Source organism: Cinclus cinclus, chromosome 17 (genome assembly GCF_963662255.1).
Source record: "Cinclus cinclus chromosome 17, bCinCin1.1, whole genome shotgun sequence".
Taxonomy (NCBI): domain Eukaryota; kingdom Metazoa; phylum Chordata; class Aves; order Passeriformes; family Cinclidae; genus Cinclus; species Cinclus cinclus.
The window spans coordinates 11,641,814-11,655,352 of NC_085062.1; the positions used below are offsets into that span (position 1 = coordinate 11,641,814).

The 13,539-nt window shown below is 49.8% G+C and overlaps 1 protein-coding gene across 1 annotated transcript; it reads left to right on the forward strand.

Moving 5' to 3' along the window:
* The first annotated feature begins 736 nt into the window (after positions 1 to 736).
* GGT1 (gamma-glutamyltransferase 1) lies at positions 737 to 13,322 on the forward strand. The gene is made up of 13 exons (XM_062504390.1): positions 737 to 756; positions 1,535 to 1,696; positions 2,353 to 2,480; positions 2,710 to 2,799; positions 3,751 to 3,943; positions 5,085 to 5,242; positions 6,105 to 6,254; positions 6,753 to 6,889; positions 7,730 to 7,917; positions 8,730 to 8,857; positions 9,146 to 9,258; positions 10,270 to 10,383; positions 13,179 to 13,322. The coding sequence occupies exons 1-13, from the start codon at positions 737 to 739 to the stop codon at positions 13,320 to 13,322; spliced, it is 1,725 nt and encodes a 574-aa protein (XP_062360374.1).
* The last annotated feature ends 217 nt before the right edge of the window (positions 13,323 to 13,539 follow it).

A 13,539-nucleotide genomic window follows, 5' to 3' on the forward strand; every position in this document is an offset into this window, starting at 1 on the left:
CCAGGCTTGAAGGACAGCCCAGCACAGAGCAGCCTTCAGACCAAACAAAGTACCTTCTGCCGAGCTGGGGCACAGATAAAAGATCCCATGGTATTTCTTGTGAAGCTTGGAGGAGACTGCCAGGGCTGAAGCTGAAATCTCTCTGCCAACAAACAAAACTGTCTTTAAACTCTGAGGCTGTGTGTGAGCTATTGTTGGGGACATAATGGCTTCTCTGTTTCCCTGCACAATCATTGCTCTGCAAACACACCACTGGTCTCTTTTAAAAGTAGTTGAGTGTAAATTAAGTTCTAGAACCTGGAAAGAGGTTTCATCCATTTACTTTTACTACACTTAGTTGACATTTGTTTACAGAGCAGCACATATAGTAGATTTACAGCTGCTTTACCTGGATGGAGATGGGCATCTTTAGTGCTCAGACTGAGACTCACAGATACAGGGCTTGGATAGCAAATGTGTATCTCCTGGGCTAAGCCAGGGGCTGAGGCTGGGGGGCCCTGCTTGCTAATCACCCCCTCTGAGAAAAGTTTTGGGTTGGCTGGCCTGGCCTGTTTTCTATAGTTAGCTCAGTGCTGGCACACTCACTGCTGCCTTATCCTGAGTGTGTGGCTGCTGCAGGGCACTAAGTGCTGCTCTGGCTGCTGGAGTTCACTCTGCCTTGGGCTGCTGGCCATCCACAGTGGTGTTGGTGCATCTGTTCTTCACCACAATTCCATGGACTGGCTTTTCTCTGAGGATGGCCGGTGCTTTGGTAAGGTAAAGAATATCTTGGCTATTGTGCTGAAGTTGTGGTAAAAGCCCAGAACTGCAGTACAAAGGGGGAAGGTGGTCTCTGAAGCCAATATGATTAATTTATGTCTATTTTGCTCGAACAATCTTGTAATGGAAAAGAAAATGGGATAAAGAGTAGCTGTTGAAGCTGTATTTGCTGAACTGCCTGTCCCACCATGGTGGCAGTGACTCTCCATCCACTCAGTCGCTCTCTACTCATCCCTGTGTGTACCCAGAGAGCTGTGCTCACACTCACGTGAGCTGTAGCCCTGTGCAGCCCGAGAGCAGCCGAGTGCAGGACTGGGGCACGTGGAGTGCTGGGCTCTCTGGAAGTGCCTGGCTCATTGGGAAGGTGCTCTGGCCAAGGTCCCCAGGCGGGAATGGGTGCTGTACTCACACTGGGCTGTGCCACGTAGTTTTATCCAAGGTTGCTTCCTAATGACCTGCATGTGTTTTGCACTGGTCCTTGGCAACCTTCCAGACAGAGACTCCTCCACAGACATGGCATTTAAAAGCAGGTTACGTGAAGTTAAATTTTTAAAAATTTTTAAAAATGTGTTGTCCTGAAGATTATGTCAGCCATGACTAATAGTAATAGTGTTCTGCTCTTTGCATTTCCTGTCTCACCAATGCATCTGGAGATTTTTCAGTATGTGATGTTTCCTGCCTGCTCTAAGGCAGGTTCTTCCCCAGGTGGTAGTTGCTGGTTTGAGTATATGAAAGGCGGTGGCAGCAGGGCTGACCATCCTGTCTCTTTCCACAGGAAGATGAAGACACGCTGCGTGGTGGTGACGGTGGTGACCGTGGTGCTGCTGGGGCTGGTGCTGTTCCTGGGGCTGTTCTTCGGGCTGCGCTCAGGGGATGCACACACGTACAGGAGGGCGGCCGTGGCCACCGACGCGGGGCCGTGCTCCGTCATTGGGAGGTACCCACTCGTTGTGCCCTGACTCTCATTAGCTGTGGCAGCTCTTGCATGAGACAGGACTGTTGCTTCCCTGATGTTCAGGTGTAATCCTTGCAGGTGCCCAGCATGGATAATAAATCCCTAATCTCACTGTAGCAAGAGGAGATCCTAATAAACCCCAGGCTTTTACCATACTTGACCATGTTTAATGCAGTTGCTCACAGACAGCATAGCAGGCAAAGGTTTCTTGGATCCATGAGCAATGAGAACAAGAGTTTTCTTTCAAGCTCCTTCAGAAAAACATTTATTGAGATATCCTCCAGGTCTGGTCTCAAGTGTTGCAGATTTAAGGCTCCTCAGAAAACTGTCATTTCTTATGACAGTGTAATGAATGTGTGTGGAGTGTCTGTCCACACAGATACTCTGTCACATTTCACTGTTTTCAGCCTGGTTTGGATGTGTCTCTAATGAGGGTTGGTCTGGTCTGCACACTGAACATTAGGGGTCTGTTCTCTCTGGTGACAGAAGCTCAAAACTTCCTATTCCTGAGGTACACGTAGGCTGGGTGTGGACAAATGTGCCTCAGAGAATCCATCATAGCTGTTCTGATGTGGTACATACACTGCTCGCAGGGAGCTGAGACACTGTCACATGCCATCTTCCCTTCTGCTGCACAGGGACATCCTCAAACAAGGAGGATCAGCAGTGGATGCTGCAATTGCAGCCCTGCTTTGTGTGGGACTCATGAATGCTCACAGCATGGGCATTGGAGGAGGCCTCTTCTTCACCATCTACAGCAGCTCAGGTAAGGGACAGGGCCACACACAACTGGAACAATTGGAGAACTTTATCTAAGGCAGGTGATTTATCCTACCTGAGAGAAGGTAAACAACTGATGCTCACAGCCTCTGGGGGAATGTCCTTCAAAATAATTGCTGAGAAACTGGTTCACATGGATCAGAGTCCTTCAGCAGAGACCATGCCTGTGTGCTGAGTCCAGAGCTAAACATTATCTTCCTTCTCTGTCATTAAAGGAAAAGTGGAAATCATTAATGCGAGAGAAGTGGCTCCAAAAAGAGCATCAGAGAACATGTTTGGGAACAACACACAGCTGTCTCTGAAAGGTATGGCAAAGACTGTTTCACTGCTTTTAGGGGGACCAGCAATTCACTGCTACTGACATGTCTACATTCAGAACATTTCTTATGGTTAGGTTCTTGCCTATGTGAAGGAATTCTCACCTAGAAATATCCTGAAAATATCCTCTTAAACAATTTGCAAACTCTGGCCTGACAAAGAAGCTAAGAACAATGTTCTTTAAACTAGCTAGGGACCCCATCGCTTTCTGCTCTTCATGAAAAGGAAGTGAATGCAAAGCACTGAGTATGACCTGTTCCACACGTGCCATCTTTCTTTTCTACCTCTTTGAATAAATCTTTGTGTGGATCACCTTGGGTTTTGTCAGTTCAGGTGTCCTTCCTAAATTACTTGTTATGGTGGCCAACTAATGGATGGCATGGGTCCTCCAGAGAAGTTCCTTTCAGGAAAGTATTTTCTAATAAGAAATAGAATACCAAGTAGTTCTCTTCACTCTTCTAAGCAAGAAGGAACAGCACCTTGGTGGGGGTTTGAGCAGTGTGTTGAACTTCTAGGAAAGTGAAAACAGGATTGAACAAACTACTGCATCACTGTGTGGTGTGGAATGAATCTATTCCAGTTGTATTTACAATGCTGCAACAGAGTTTTTGGCTTAAGTATGTCACAGTCTGTGTCCTCTCACTGTGATAGCTTCTGTGTTCTGAGCAGCATTGCTCTGGTGCAGAGCCTACTGACGGGAAATGACCCCAAAACTGGAGTTAGCAGCAAAAGGACAGAGGGGTTTCAGCAGTTCAGAATGCGTAGACACAGCTGTTGGGCCAAATTATTCTGTTAATTCTCACAAGCTGAGCTGGTCACAGTACACACAAGCCCTGCTTTAAACCAGGGCTGGCAGAGATGCCTGCCCTACCTCCTGCTCCATCAACCACTTTCTTTTCTTGCTGTGGAAGATGTAACACATTCCTTTTCTGCTCCAGGAGGACTGTCAATTGCTGTTCCAGGAGAAATCCGTGGCTATGAGCTGGCTCACAAACGTCATGGCAAACTGCCATGGAAAGACCTGTTTATGCCCAGTGTCAAGCTGGCAAGAGAAGGATTCCCTGTTGGGAAAGGCCTTGCTGCAGCCATCAAATCAAAAGAGGAGGCGATAGAAAGCAATCCCTTGCTGTGGTAGGTAGAGCAGTTGCTGTTCTATGCAGAGAAATTTGGGCTGTCTGCATCCAATCTGCAAAGTCCCTGTGTTAGTGTGGTGCAGTGTTCATGAGGAGTGTGCCTCCCCTGCAGTAACCACACTCACTGTGCCTCCTGGTGTCACTGCAGACGCCTAAAGGTGCTAAATCATGGGGAATGTGCAGTGCTGACCTTTAAAGGGGGAGAAATTCTACTCCTGAAGTCAATTTGTCTGAGCAAAAGTGGAATTAGAGTACATGCTGGCATCAGTCTGCCCAATGGCAATGTATTTTCTGAATCCCCAGCTTTTTCTCATGCTGTGTGTGCACCAAGCTGGTCTTGCCTGCATTTGGAGCAATTGCAGTCTCGTTGAACATCTCATCTGCTGTCAGGCAGTGGGAATTTACATAATCTCTTACTCTACCATCAGCCTTCCTCAAGCAGTGCCTCTGACCATCCACTTCTGGCAAAGACTTGGAGCATGAAGGGTTTTAAATATTCTTCCACTTCTTACAGACAAACCCTTAGTGTTTATGTCCAGCCCTGCTGGATGTCATGCTTAATTCTCTATTTTCCTTAAAACATCTGCCAGCTGCAGATTTGTTTCCTATCCAATTGGTAATGTACACCCTGGCCTATCTCCTGTCCTTCTGTCTGGCAGGTCCACAGCAGCACAATCATGATCCATTGTGAGGGAGCTAGAGAGGGAACAATCTACCTTAAAGTGATCTAATGAGCAGGGACTGAAACACTTCTGGATTTAGTGGAAGCTTTGAACTTCATAGCTTAATAGACTGTGCTCTGAACTGAACTGCTGAGTTCAAGGACTGTGGCCTCTCCTGTGCATCTTGAGGCACTTGTTGGCCCCTCGGTGGGGGAGGGAGGTTAGTGCCGTGGTGAAAATCCCTGCTGCAGGCTCCATTGAGCAAACTGAGCATGTGGAATTACAGGTCAGAAAACACTGTTCAATTTAATGTCCCAGTTCCAAGATATGAGGACCCCTGGGCCATGGCTCAGGCAGTTTCTCTTCTCTCCAAGAAGCATCTAGCATGAACGCTCATACTGGTTCAGCTGCCACAGATAGACATAGTTTTGAACTTGTCTCTCAGACCTGATCTTCTCAATCTCCTTTCTCTGTTAGCGAAGTGTTCTGCAAAGGAGGGAAAATTCTGCAAGAGGGAGAAACCATCAAGATGCCCAAACTAGCCAACACCTATGAGACTATAGCCACAGAAGGAGCAGATGCCTTTTACACAGGAAGCCTGGCAAAGCAGATCATTGCTGACATCCACAACGCAGGTGAGAACCAGGACATCTGTCCCAAGCAGCAGGAGTGACCACACTGCTCAGAGCCCAGGGAGGAGCTGGTGACTGCAGAAGCCTTGGGAGAGGTCAACCCTGAAATGCTGAGATCTGTGGCAACAGGATGCCCAAACGAAGCACTTTAACAGATGTGTTTGAAACTCAGAAATTGAGAGTGTTTACTGTGCATTTCTGTACCACAGAGCCTCCCAAGTCTGTGCAGTTCTGGCTGTAGCTGAGTAGATACAGGCTGTTCACAGAGCCTGAATCCAACGAGTTCGTACCTAAAACGTTGCATGTGCGCTGCTCCTGTGAACTCTGAGCTGTTTGAGCTCATGGTGCCACTAGATGGTGGCAGTATCCTGTCCTCACCAGCCTGAACTGGCTAGCTGAGTGAACTTCCTGAGTGTAATTTACTGGCTTTATTTGTGGTGGATAATTACTTCCCGTCTTCCCCCTTCGGATAAGAAAGGTGATGGAACACTCAAATTATTCTAGCTGCAGGGTGCCACAAAACATCTGCACCCAAAACTGCATCTTCCTCTTGTAAACAGAATTCTTAAGGACATTTTGTAGCCTGACACTGTTGGTGTCCTTTATGGAAAAAAAAAAAGATGATCACCAGAGTTTTGGCTGCTGTAAATCAGCCCGACTTCATGTTTAGGCTATCTGAGCTTTAGATGCATCTAGCAAGGAGTAAATCTCATGGGCACACATCTTTGCTTTCTTTACCTTGTTACTTTTTGGATTTGTCCGTGTTCCCTCCACTCCTCACTGTGATTCATGGTGATGGAATATGACCTCCTCTTCCCACCAGAGATCACATAAAACCACATCTCTAGTTTCCTTCTCTTTGCAGGGGGAATTGTCACATTGGAAGACCTGCGGGACTACAATGCCACAGTGATTGAGGACCCCATACAAATCAAACTCGGGGAGTTCACCCTCTATACACCCAGTGCCCCCCTAAGTGGCCCAGTTCTGGCCCTCATTTTCAACATATTGAAAGGTGAGAGTGCCACAGAGCAGTGCCCCACAGGCTGCAGGAGCTGGGAGAGCTCCAATCACCTTTTTAGGAGGGGAGCAAGGCCTCTATAGCTCTCCAGCGGCTGTGAAGTCTGAGAGCCCAGGAGAGATCAGAGCTGCAGAAACATTCCTCTTCTGCACCCTCTGTAAACTCATGGATATTGCCTTCCTATCTGAAATGCAGGTGCAAGAAGAAAAATATTTTCTTAATAGGGGAGCTTCCCTGATACTTGTATGGGTGGAACCTAACATGTACTTGAGGCTTCTTTGGAAAACACCTCTGCAAGTGCAAATTGCACTGGTGACTCCCACAGCGCTCAAAACTACCAGAGCTCCTGAGTTCTCCATGTGGAGATTAGGAGGGTCCAGTGACTGCACCTTTGTAGAGTCTGGGCTTCAAAGTTATACATTTGACACAGCTGCATTAGCAATCCATTGACCCCATGCTTTGTGTTCTCACTTGGTCGTCCTCTGTTGCCAGGATATAATTTCTCTGCTGCCAGCATCAAAACCGTGGAGGAGAAAGGTCTGACCTACCACCGCATCGTGGAGGCTTTTCGCTTTGCCTACGCCAAGAGGACTTTGCTGGGAGACCCAAAATTTGTCAACATTACAGAGGTACCTGGAAAAACCTTTTCTTTCTGCAACACCCAAGTTGACTGGAACATAGCTTAAAGTTGCTGGGTGACTCCACTTTGTCAGGCATGCCCTGTGCCACTTGCTGTTGACAGGCACTGAAAGAACTCTGAGTCAAAAAGTGATGTCCTGTGTGGCTGATGGCTGAGCCGTGAGGGCTGTAAATGGAGGCAACCTTCCTGCTGTAAGGAAAAGCAAACTCCTTAATTCACCAGGAGAGATGGAGTACATCTTGGACTAACTCTACCTATTTTTATAGTGTTTGAAGCCTTATTCACTGTATTCCCATCATCCTTGTGGCTCTCTAACCAGAGCCCTGCCTGTAGTAAAATGGAGCAAGAGATGGGAAGGGGTGAGACTGCTTGTCCCAGCTTTGTATTTCATGCTTTACTTCTGTGCCTGCAAAAGCAGCAGACTCTGAGCCCAGCCCAGCCTGATGAACACAGATTTTTAACTTACAGAGCTCTGGTCAGACCTTGCCTTGTCCTTGTCCTCTCCTCAATCCAATCCCATTCCTCTTGTCCCTGAAGTAAGTGTGGCCCTGCTTGCCTCACAGCAGTGTGGAGGCAGCTTTCCACAGCACTGCAATAATGGATGCTGATTAGCTTCTGCACAAAGGGGTGACTGTAACAGCTGCTCCCGTGACAGCATAAAATGATCTTTTGGTACAATGTCCATCTTCCAAGAAGGAAGGCCCCTGGGGGAAAACTGCAGCCTCGCTGCTGGGATTTGCCACTGTTCAGTGGTCTGAAGTATTGGATATCAGCCTTACAACTATGTGTCTCTAAATCTGCTGAGTAACACACTGGATTTCTCTGCCAGGCAATCAGAAACATGACGTCCGAGTTCTTTGCGGATAGTCTCCGGAGGAAAATCACAGACAACACCTCCCACCCAGTTGACTACTATGAGCCCGTGTATTACACTGGAGACAATGCCGGTACATCCCACATCTCCATTGTGGCTGATGATGGCAGTGCTGTGTCCGCCACCAGCACCATCAACCAATAGTATGAGCTCAGACATTCCTTCCCTGTAGGCCTTTGCAGTCTTCCTAGTGCTGGTTCTGGGGTTGGTATCAAACACCACTGAGCTGTCATCTCTGGGGCAGGGTAGGGGTCAGCAGTGCTGCTGATGGGCACTTCTGCTGAGCTTGCAGGTCAGTGCTCAACACTGAGGCCTTGTGCTGGTGTCAGAGGACAAGATGTGTTCTCCATCATGCTGAATTCCACCACATTCACGCACATGGATCTTCTCATAAGCACAGCTATTGCTGCTGGTTCTGATTTCCCAGGCTTTTGGAAGGAATTTGAGCTAATACAGCTGACCTGGAAACGCAGTGTTTGGGTGTGAGTGCTGTCAGAAAGAGCTGTGTTCACATATATGGCCTGGAGCCAGGGCATGAACTTATTTTTATCCATAGAAAATGCCTCCACCTTGACACATCTAAGCAAAACCCTGGTCATTCCCAGATGTGCCAACCTCTGAGCTGTGCTGCCTCTGAATGGAGTGCAGTACTGCCCACCTGGAAGGGGCAGTAGTTGTACTGAGGTGCTGTGCTGATTTTCCCCATGGGGTCCTCTCAGGGGAGCTGTAAGAAAGGGCTCTGGGCTGCCTCTCCTCTGTGTGTAGCTGTGTACTCACGGTATTAACTGCTTCCTTCCCCCTGTCACCCTGGGGGTGACAGAAAGTCCTTTACAAAGGGAGGGAGCGGAGCGTTACTCCAGTCAAATCCCAGGTTTCACATTGCAGTAAATTCAGCTGAACCTCTGCATAGATTTGCGGTGGTTTTGACTTGACATTGACAATTTGTTTTCTCCAGCTTTGGCTCTGATGTACGATCCAGCGTGAGCGGAATCATATTTAATGATGAAATGGATGACTTCAGCTCACCTTACATAATCAATGGATTTGGGATCCCTCCTTCTCCAGCAAATTTCATAGCTCCAGGTAGCTGTAAACTACCTTCCTGACTCAGTCTTTTGGTTGTGTTGTGCATGCTCACACTGCAGTATCTGTGCCATAGGACAGGTCTGGGACCTGCAGAGGACGGGGGTGGGAGAGAGTCAAGAGATGAGTGCAAGGGGTGATGGGATCCCCAAGGACTGAGCAGGACATGTGAGCTGAGTCAGGAAGGTGGACACTGAGGCTCTGGGTTTAGACATGGAGCAAGAGCTGGAAGTCTGTGAGCTACAGGTAGAAAGCTGAGCCTCTGTGTTGCATCTGTGTGCCCAACAGGTAAACAGCCCATGTCCTCTATGTGCCCCTCCATTTTGGTGGATAAAATGAAAAAGGTGAAGATGGTGGTCGGTGCTTCTGGAGGAACAAAGATAACTACAGCAACAGCACTGGTATGTGATGGTATGGACAAATGGGGGACAACATGAGGCAAAATGGGAGAGGCAGCATTTGGGGGGACTCCTGTCTGCACCTGTGACAGGATCATGGCTGTGGATCTCTGTTGGGGGCCAGGGAATTGAAAAGGAGGTTCCTGCCTGGTATTCTGAGGGACAGACCTCCCACACCAACTTCTGCCAGGGTTACAAAAGGTCTGCTGTTAAATTGCCTCATTTAGTGACTCCTGTGCCTCCTTTAGTGACATCTTCTCTGGCAAGTTGTTCTTAACCATTTGCACAAGATTTGTTTTGAGTTCTAGTCTCTGGATCTCCATGAGCCTATTTAGTTCAGAATTGTTCCCATTCAACATCCCAAACTTTGGATCAAAGTCACAGAGAGAAGCTAAATAAGAGCTCGGCTCAGGCACAGTGTCAGACCTAACAGGCAGGGCCTCTGTGAACTGCTGTGGCAGCCACTCAAACCATCCAGGAGTGGCTGCAGCAGTGACTGTCCCCTGTGCCACCAGCACCAGGCTGGATCTGGCTTTGTGGCTGAGGTAGAGGAGAAGTCTGTAAAAACTACTACAAGCAACTTCCTAAGCCCTGTACTCTGAGAGTGTTCTCACTTCCCAGCAGCTCCAGCCTGTGGTTCAATCCTGTAGAGATGAGCCAGGCCTAAGGAACTGGCTGTACAATAGCAGGAAGCTGTGGGGGTGTTTGTTGAGGTGAATGTTGTGTGCTTAGTTACAGCAGCATAAATCCAGCCACCATAGCTTAGGGATCTGGTCTTCTTGCTGTGTTAATTTTAGTCAGTCATGGTTTCTTTGTGTGGGAATCCTCCTAAGCACATGCAAGCTGCAATGTACCTGTGTTTTGCTTAGCCAGGAGAAGAATCACTGAAAGCCCTGTAAACCAGAAATGGTGCCTTTGTGTGCTCATCCTTGAGGTACCTCTGCCTGTGTGGCTCCAAGGGTCAGACTTATTTGAAGACAAGTAATTAACATTAAGGATTTTTGCTTCTCACAGACAATCATGAATTCCATCTGGTTTGGTTATGATGTGAAGAAAGCAGTGGAGGAGCCCAGAATTCACGATCAACTGTTTCCCAATATCACGGAGCTTGAGCAGCAAATAGAGGAGGTTGGTCTCACTACAGCCATACATGAACTTGTATGGGCTGGGTTCCTAGTGCTGGGAAGGCAAACACTGTGGAAAATCATCAGGTTTGGCCAAATGTTCTGAGGTGAGCAGTAGTAAAACTGGTACAGGTCTAGTGCTGGGCCACAATAAGCTGTTCAAAGTATACCTTTAGTCTCAGTCACGCAGGTGTGAAGCCAGTGCACTGAAGAGTGACTTGTATCTGAAACTGAGCATCTGCTTGCAGTGATGTTTGGCACAAAGGACTTGCAAAACAGCAAACCACATCAGGGCCCAGACCATCCAGCATTCTAAATCTAGTCAGTCTCAGGGAACTCTTGTCCTGTTGTGTAACTTCATGATGAATCTGGAAGGCCTGGCCCAGAGCTACAAGGGGGGATGCCCAGAAGGACCTGGGAACAAACTTGAAAACATATTCACAGTAGAGATGTCAGCACAGTACTGTCAGTCTGTGAGAGATTGATGGCAAGGTCTTTCTCTCCAGACCACTCACCTGAGCTGGCAGCTTCATTCACCCTGAGAAACTGCATGTCCCAGAGGCCTGGGATAGGCACAGGCTTTCTACATCTCTCAAGCCTCTGTATCTGCCTCTTTGTTTATATCTCCTATCTCTGTTGCCTCTGTATTTGGGAAAACAGTCCTACATAATGCAGTTTTCTTACCAAACTCTGCAGAAGTTCTTCTGTTAATAAGCTTCTTACAAAGGTAACAGCTGAGATATCTGTCAGCACTGGGGAGGATGCCCTGCTCTCTACAAGTCCTGTGTTTGCCACCACTGCTAAACAGGACCCATCGGTCCTGGCTGTTAGTGTGTGAATATCTGTGACCAAGAATAATATTGGTAACACACACTGAGCACCACAAATATCAAATCTTCTGAATTCCATTTCTTCAAAAGTAGGACATCCCAGAAAGAAAAGGGGAGAGGAAGAATAACATTGTAGATTTATCCCTATCTAACACAGGCCCTGGACACCTGGGTGGTTGTGGGGGATGCAGGTCACAGGCTGCAGCAGGTGCAGTCTGTGCTGTGCTGTGCTGACCCAGCTGTGCATTGCAGGGCATAGAGCAGCAGCTGCAGCAGAGGAGGCACGATGCAGGTCACAGGCTGCAGCAGGTGCAGTCTGTGCTGTGCTGTGCTGACCCAGCTGTGCATTGCAGGGCATAGAGCAGCAGCTGCAGCAGAGGAGGCACGATGCAGGTCACAGGCTGCAGCAGGTGCAGTCTGTGCTGTGCTGTGCTGACCCAGCTGTGCATTGCAGGGCATAGAGCAGCAGCTGCAGCAGAGGAGGCACGATGCAGGTCACAGGCTGCAGCAGGTGCAGTTTGTGCTGTGCTGTGCTGACCCAGCTGTGCATTGCAGGGCACAGAGCAGCAGCTGCAGCAGAGGAGGCACGATGCAGGTCACAGGCTGCAGCAGGTGCAGTCTGTGCTGTGCTGTGCTGACCCAGCTGTGCATTGCAGGGCACAGAGCAGCAGCTGCAGCAGAGGAGGCACGATGCAGGTCACAGGCTGCAGCAGGTGCAGTCTGTGCTGTGCTGTGCTGACCCAGCTGTGCATTGCAGGGCACAGAGCAGCAGCTGCAGCAGAGGAGGCACGATGCAGGTCACAGGCTGCAGCAGGTGCAGTCTGTGTTGTGCTGTGCTGACCCAGCTGTGCATTGCAGGGCATAGAGCAGCAGCTGCAGCAGAGGAGGCACGATGCAGGTCACAGGCTGCAGCAGGTGCAGTCTGTGCTGTGCTGTGCTGACCCAGCTGTGCATTGCAGGGCATAGAGCAGCAGCTGCAGCAGAGGAGGCACGATGCAGGTCACAGGCTGCAGCAGGTGCAGTCTGTGCTGTGCTGTGCTGACCCAGCTGTGCATTGCAGGGCATAGAGCAGCAGCTGCAGCAGAGGAGGCACGATGCAGGTCACAGGCTGCAGCAGGTGCAGTTTGTGCTGTGCTGTGCTGACCCAGCTGTGCATTGCAGGGCATAGAGCAGCAGCTGCAGCAGAGGAGGCACGATGCAGGTCACAGGCTGCAGCAGGTGCAGTTTGTGCTGTGCTGTGCTGACCCAGCTGTGCATTGCAGGGCACAGAGCAGCAGCTGCAGCAGAGGAGGCACGATGCAGGTCACAGGCTGCAGCAGGTGCAGTCTGTGCTGTGCTGTGCTGACCCAGCTGTGCATTGCAGGGCACAGAGCAGCAGCTGCAGCAGAGGAGGCACGATGCAGGTCACAGGCTGCAGCAGGTGCAGTCTGTGCTGTGCTGTGCTGACCCAGCTGTGCATTGCAGGGCACAGAGCAGCAGCTGCAGCAGAGGAGGCACGATGCAGGTCACAGGCTGCAGCAGGTGCAGTCTGTGCTGTGCTGTGCTGACCCAGCTGTGCATTGCAGGGCACAGAGCAGCAGCTGCAGCAGAGGAGGCACGATGCAGGTCACAGGCTGCAGCAGGTGCAGTCTGTGCTGTGCTGTGCTGACCCAGCTGTGCATTGCAGGGCATAGAGCAGCAGCTGCAGCAGAGGAGGCACGATGCAGGTCACAGGCTGCAGCAGGTGCAGTTTGTGCTGTGCTGTGCTGACCCAGCTGTGCATTGCAGGGCATAGAGCAGCAGCTGCAGCAGAGGAGGCACGATGCAGGTCACAGGCTGCAGCAGGTGCAGTCTGTGCTGTGCTGTGCTGACCCAGCTGTGCATTGCAGGGCACAGAGCAGCAGCTGCAGCAGAGGAGGCACGATGCAGGTCACAGGCTGCAGCAGGTGCAGTCTGTGTTGTGCTGTGCTGACCCAGCTGTGCATTGCAGGGCATAGAGCAGCAGCTGCAGCAGAGGAGGCACGGCACGGCGCGGGTGAGCGGCGGCGCGGTGGTGCAGGCCATCCTCAGGACAGAGCGCGGATGGGCTGCGGCCTCCGACTCACGGAAAGGGGGCTTCCCTGCAGGATACTGACCTGGCTCAGCTCCTTCTTCCAGTGGTCTAGTGACACCAAGGTGTGTTTGGGGGAAGATCCTTTAGATCTGCAACTCAGGGACTTCTCACAGGAAAGAGAACACATTTACCTGTGATTCTGTTGATGGAACTGGGACAGTTCTCTACAGCCATGACCGAAGTGCCTCATGCCACAAGCCGTCTGCTAAGACAGGCACGTCCACCAGGATGTGCAGTA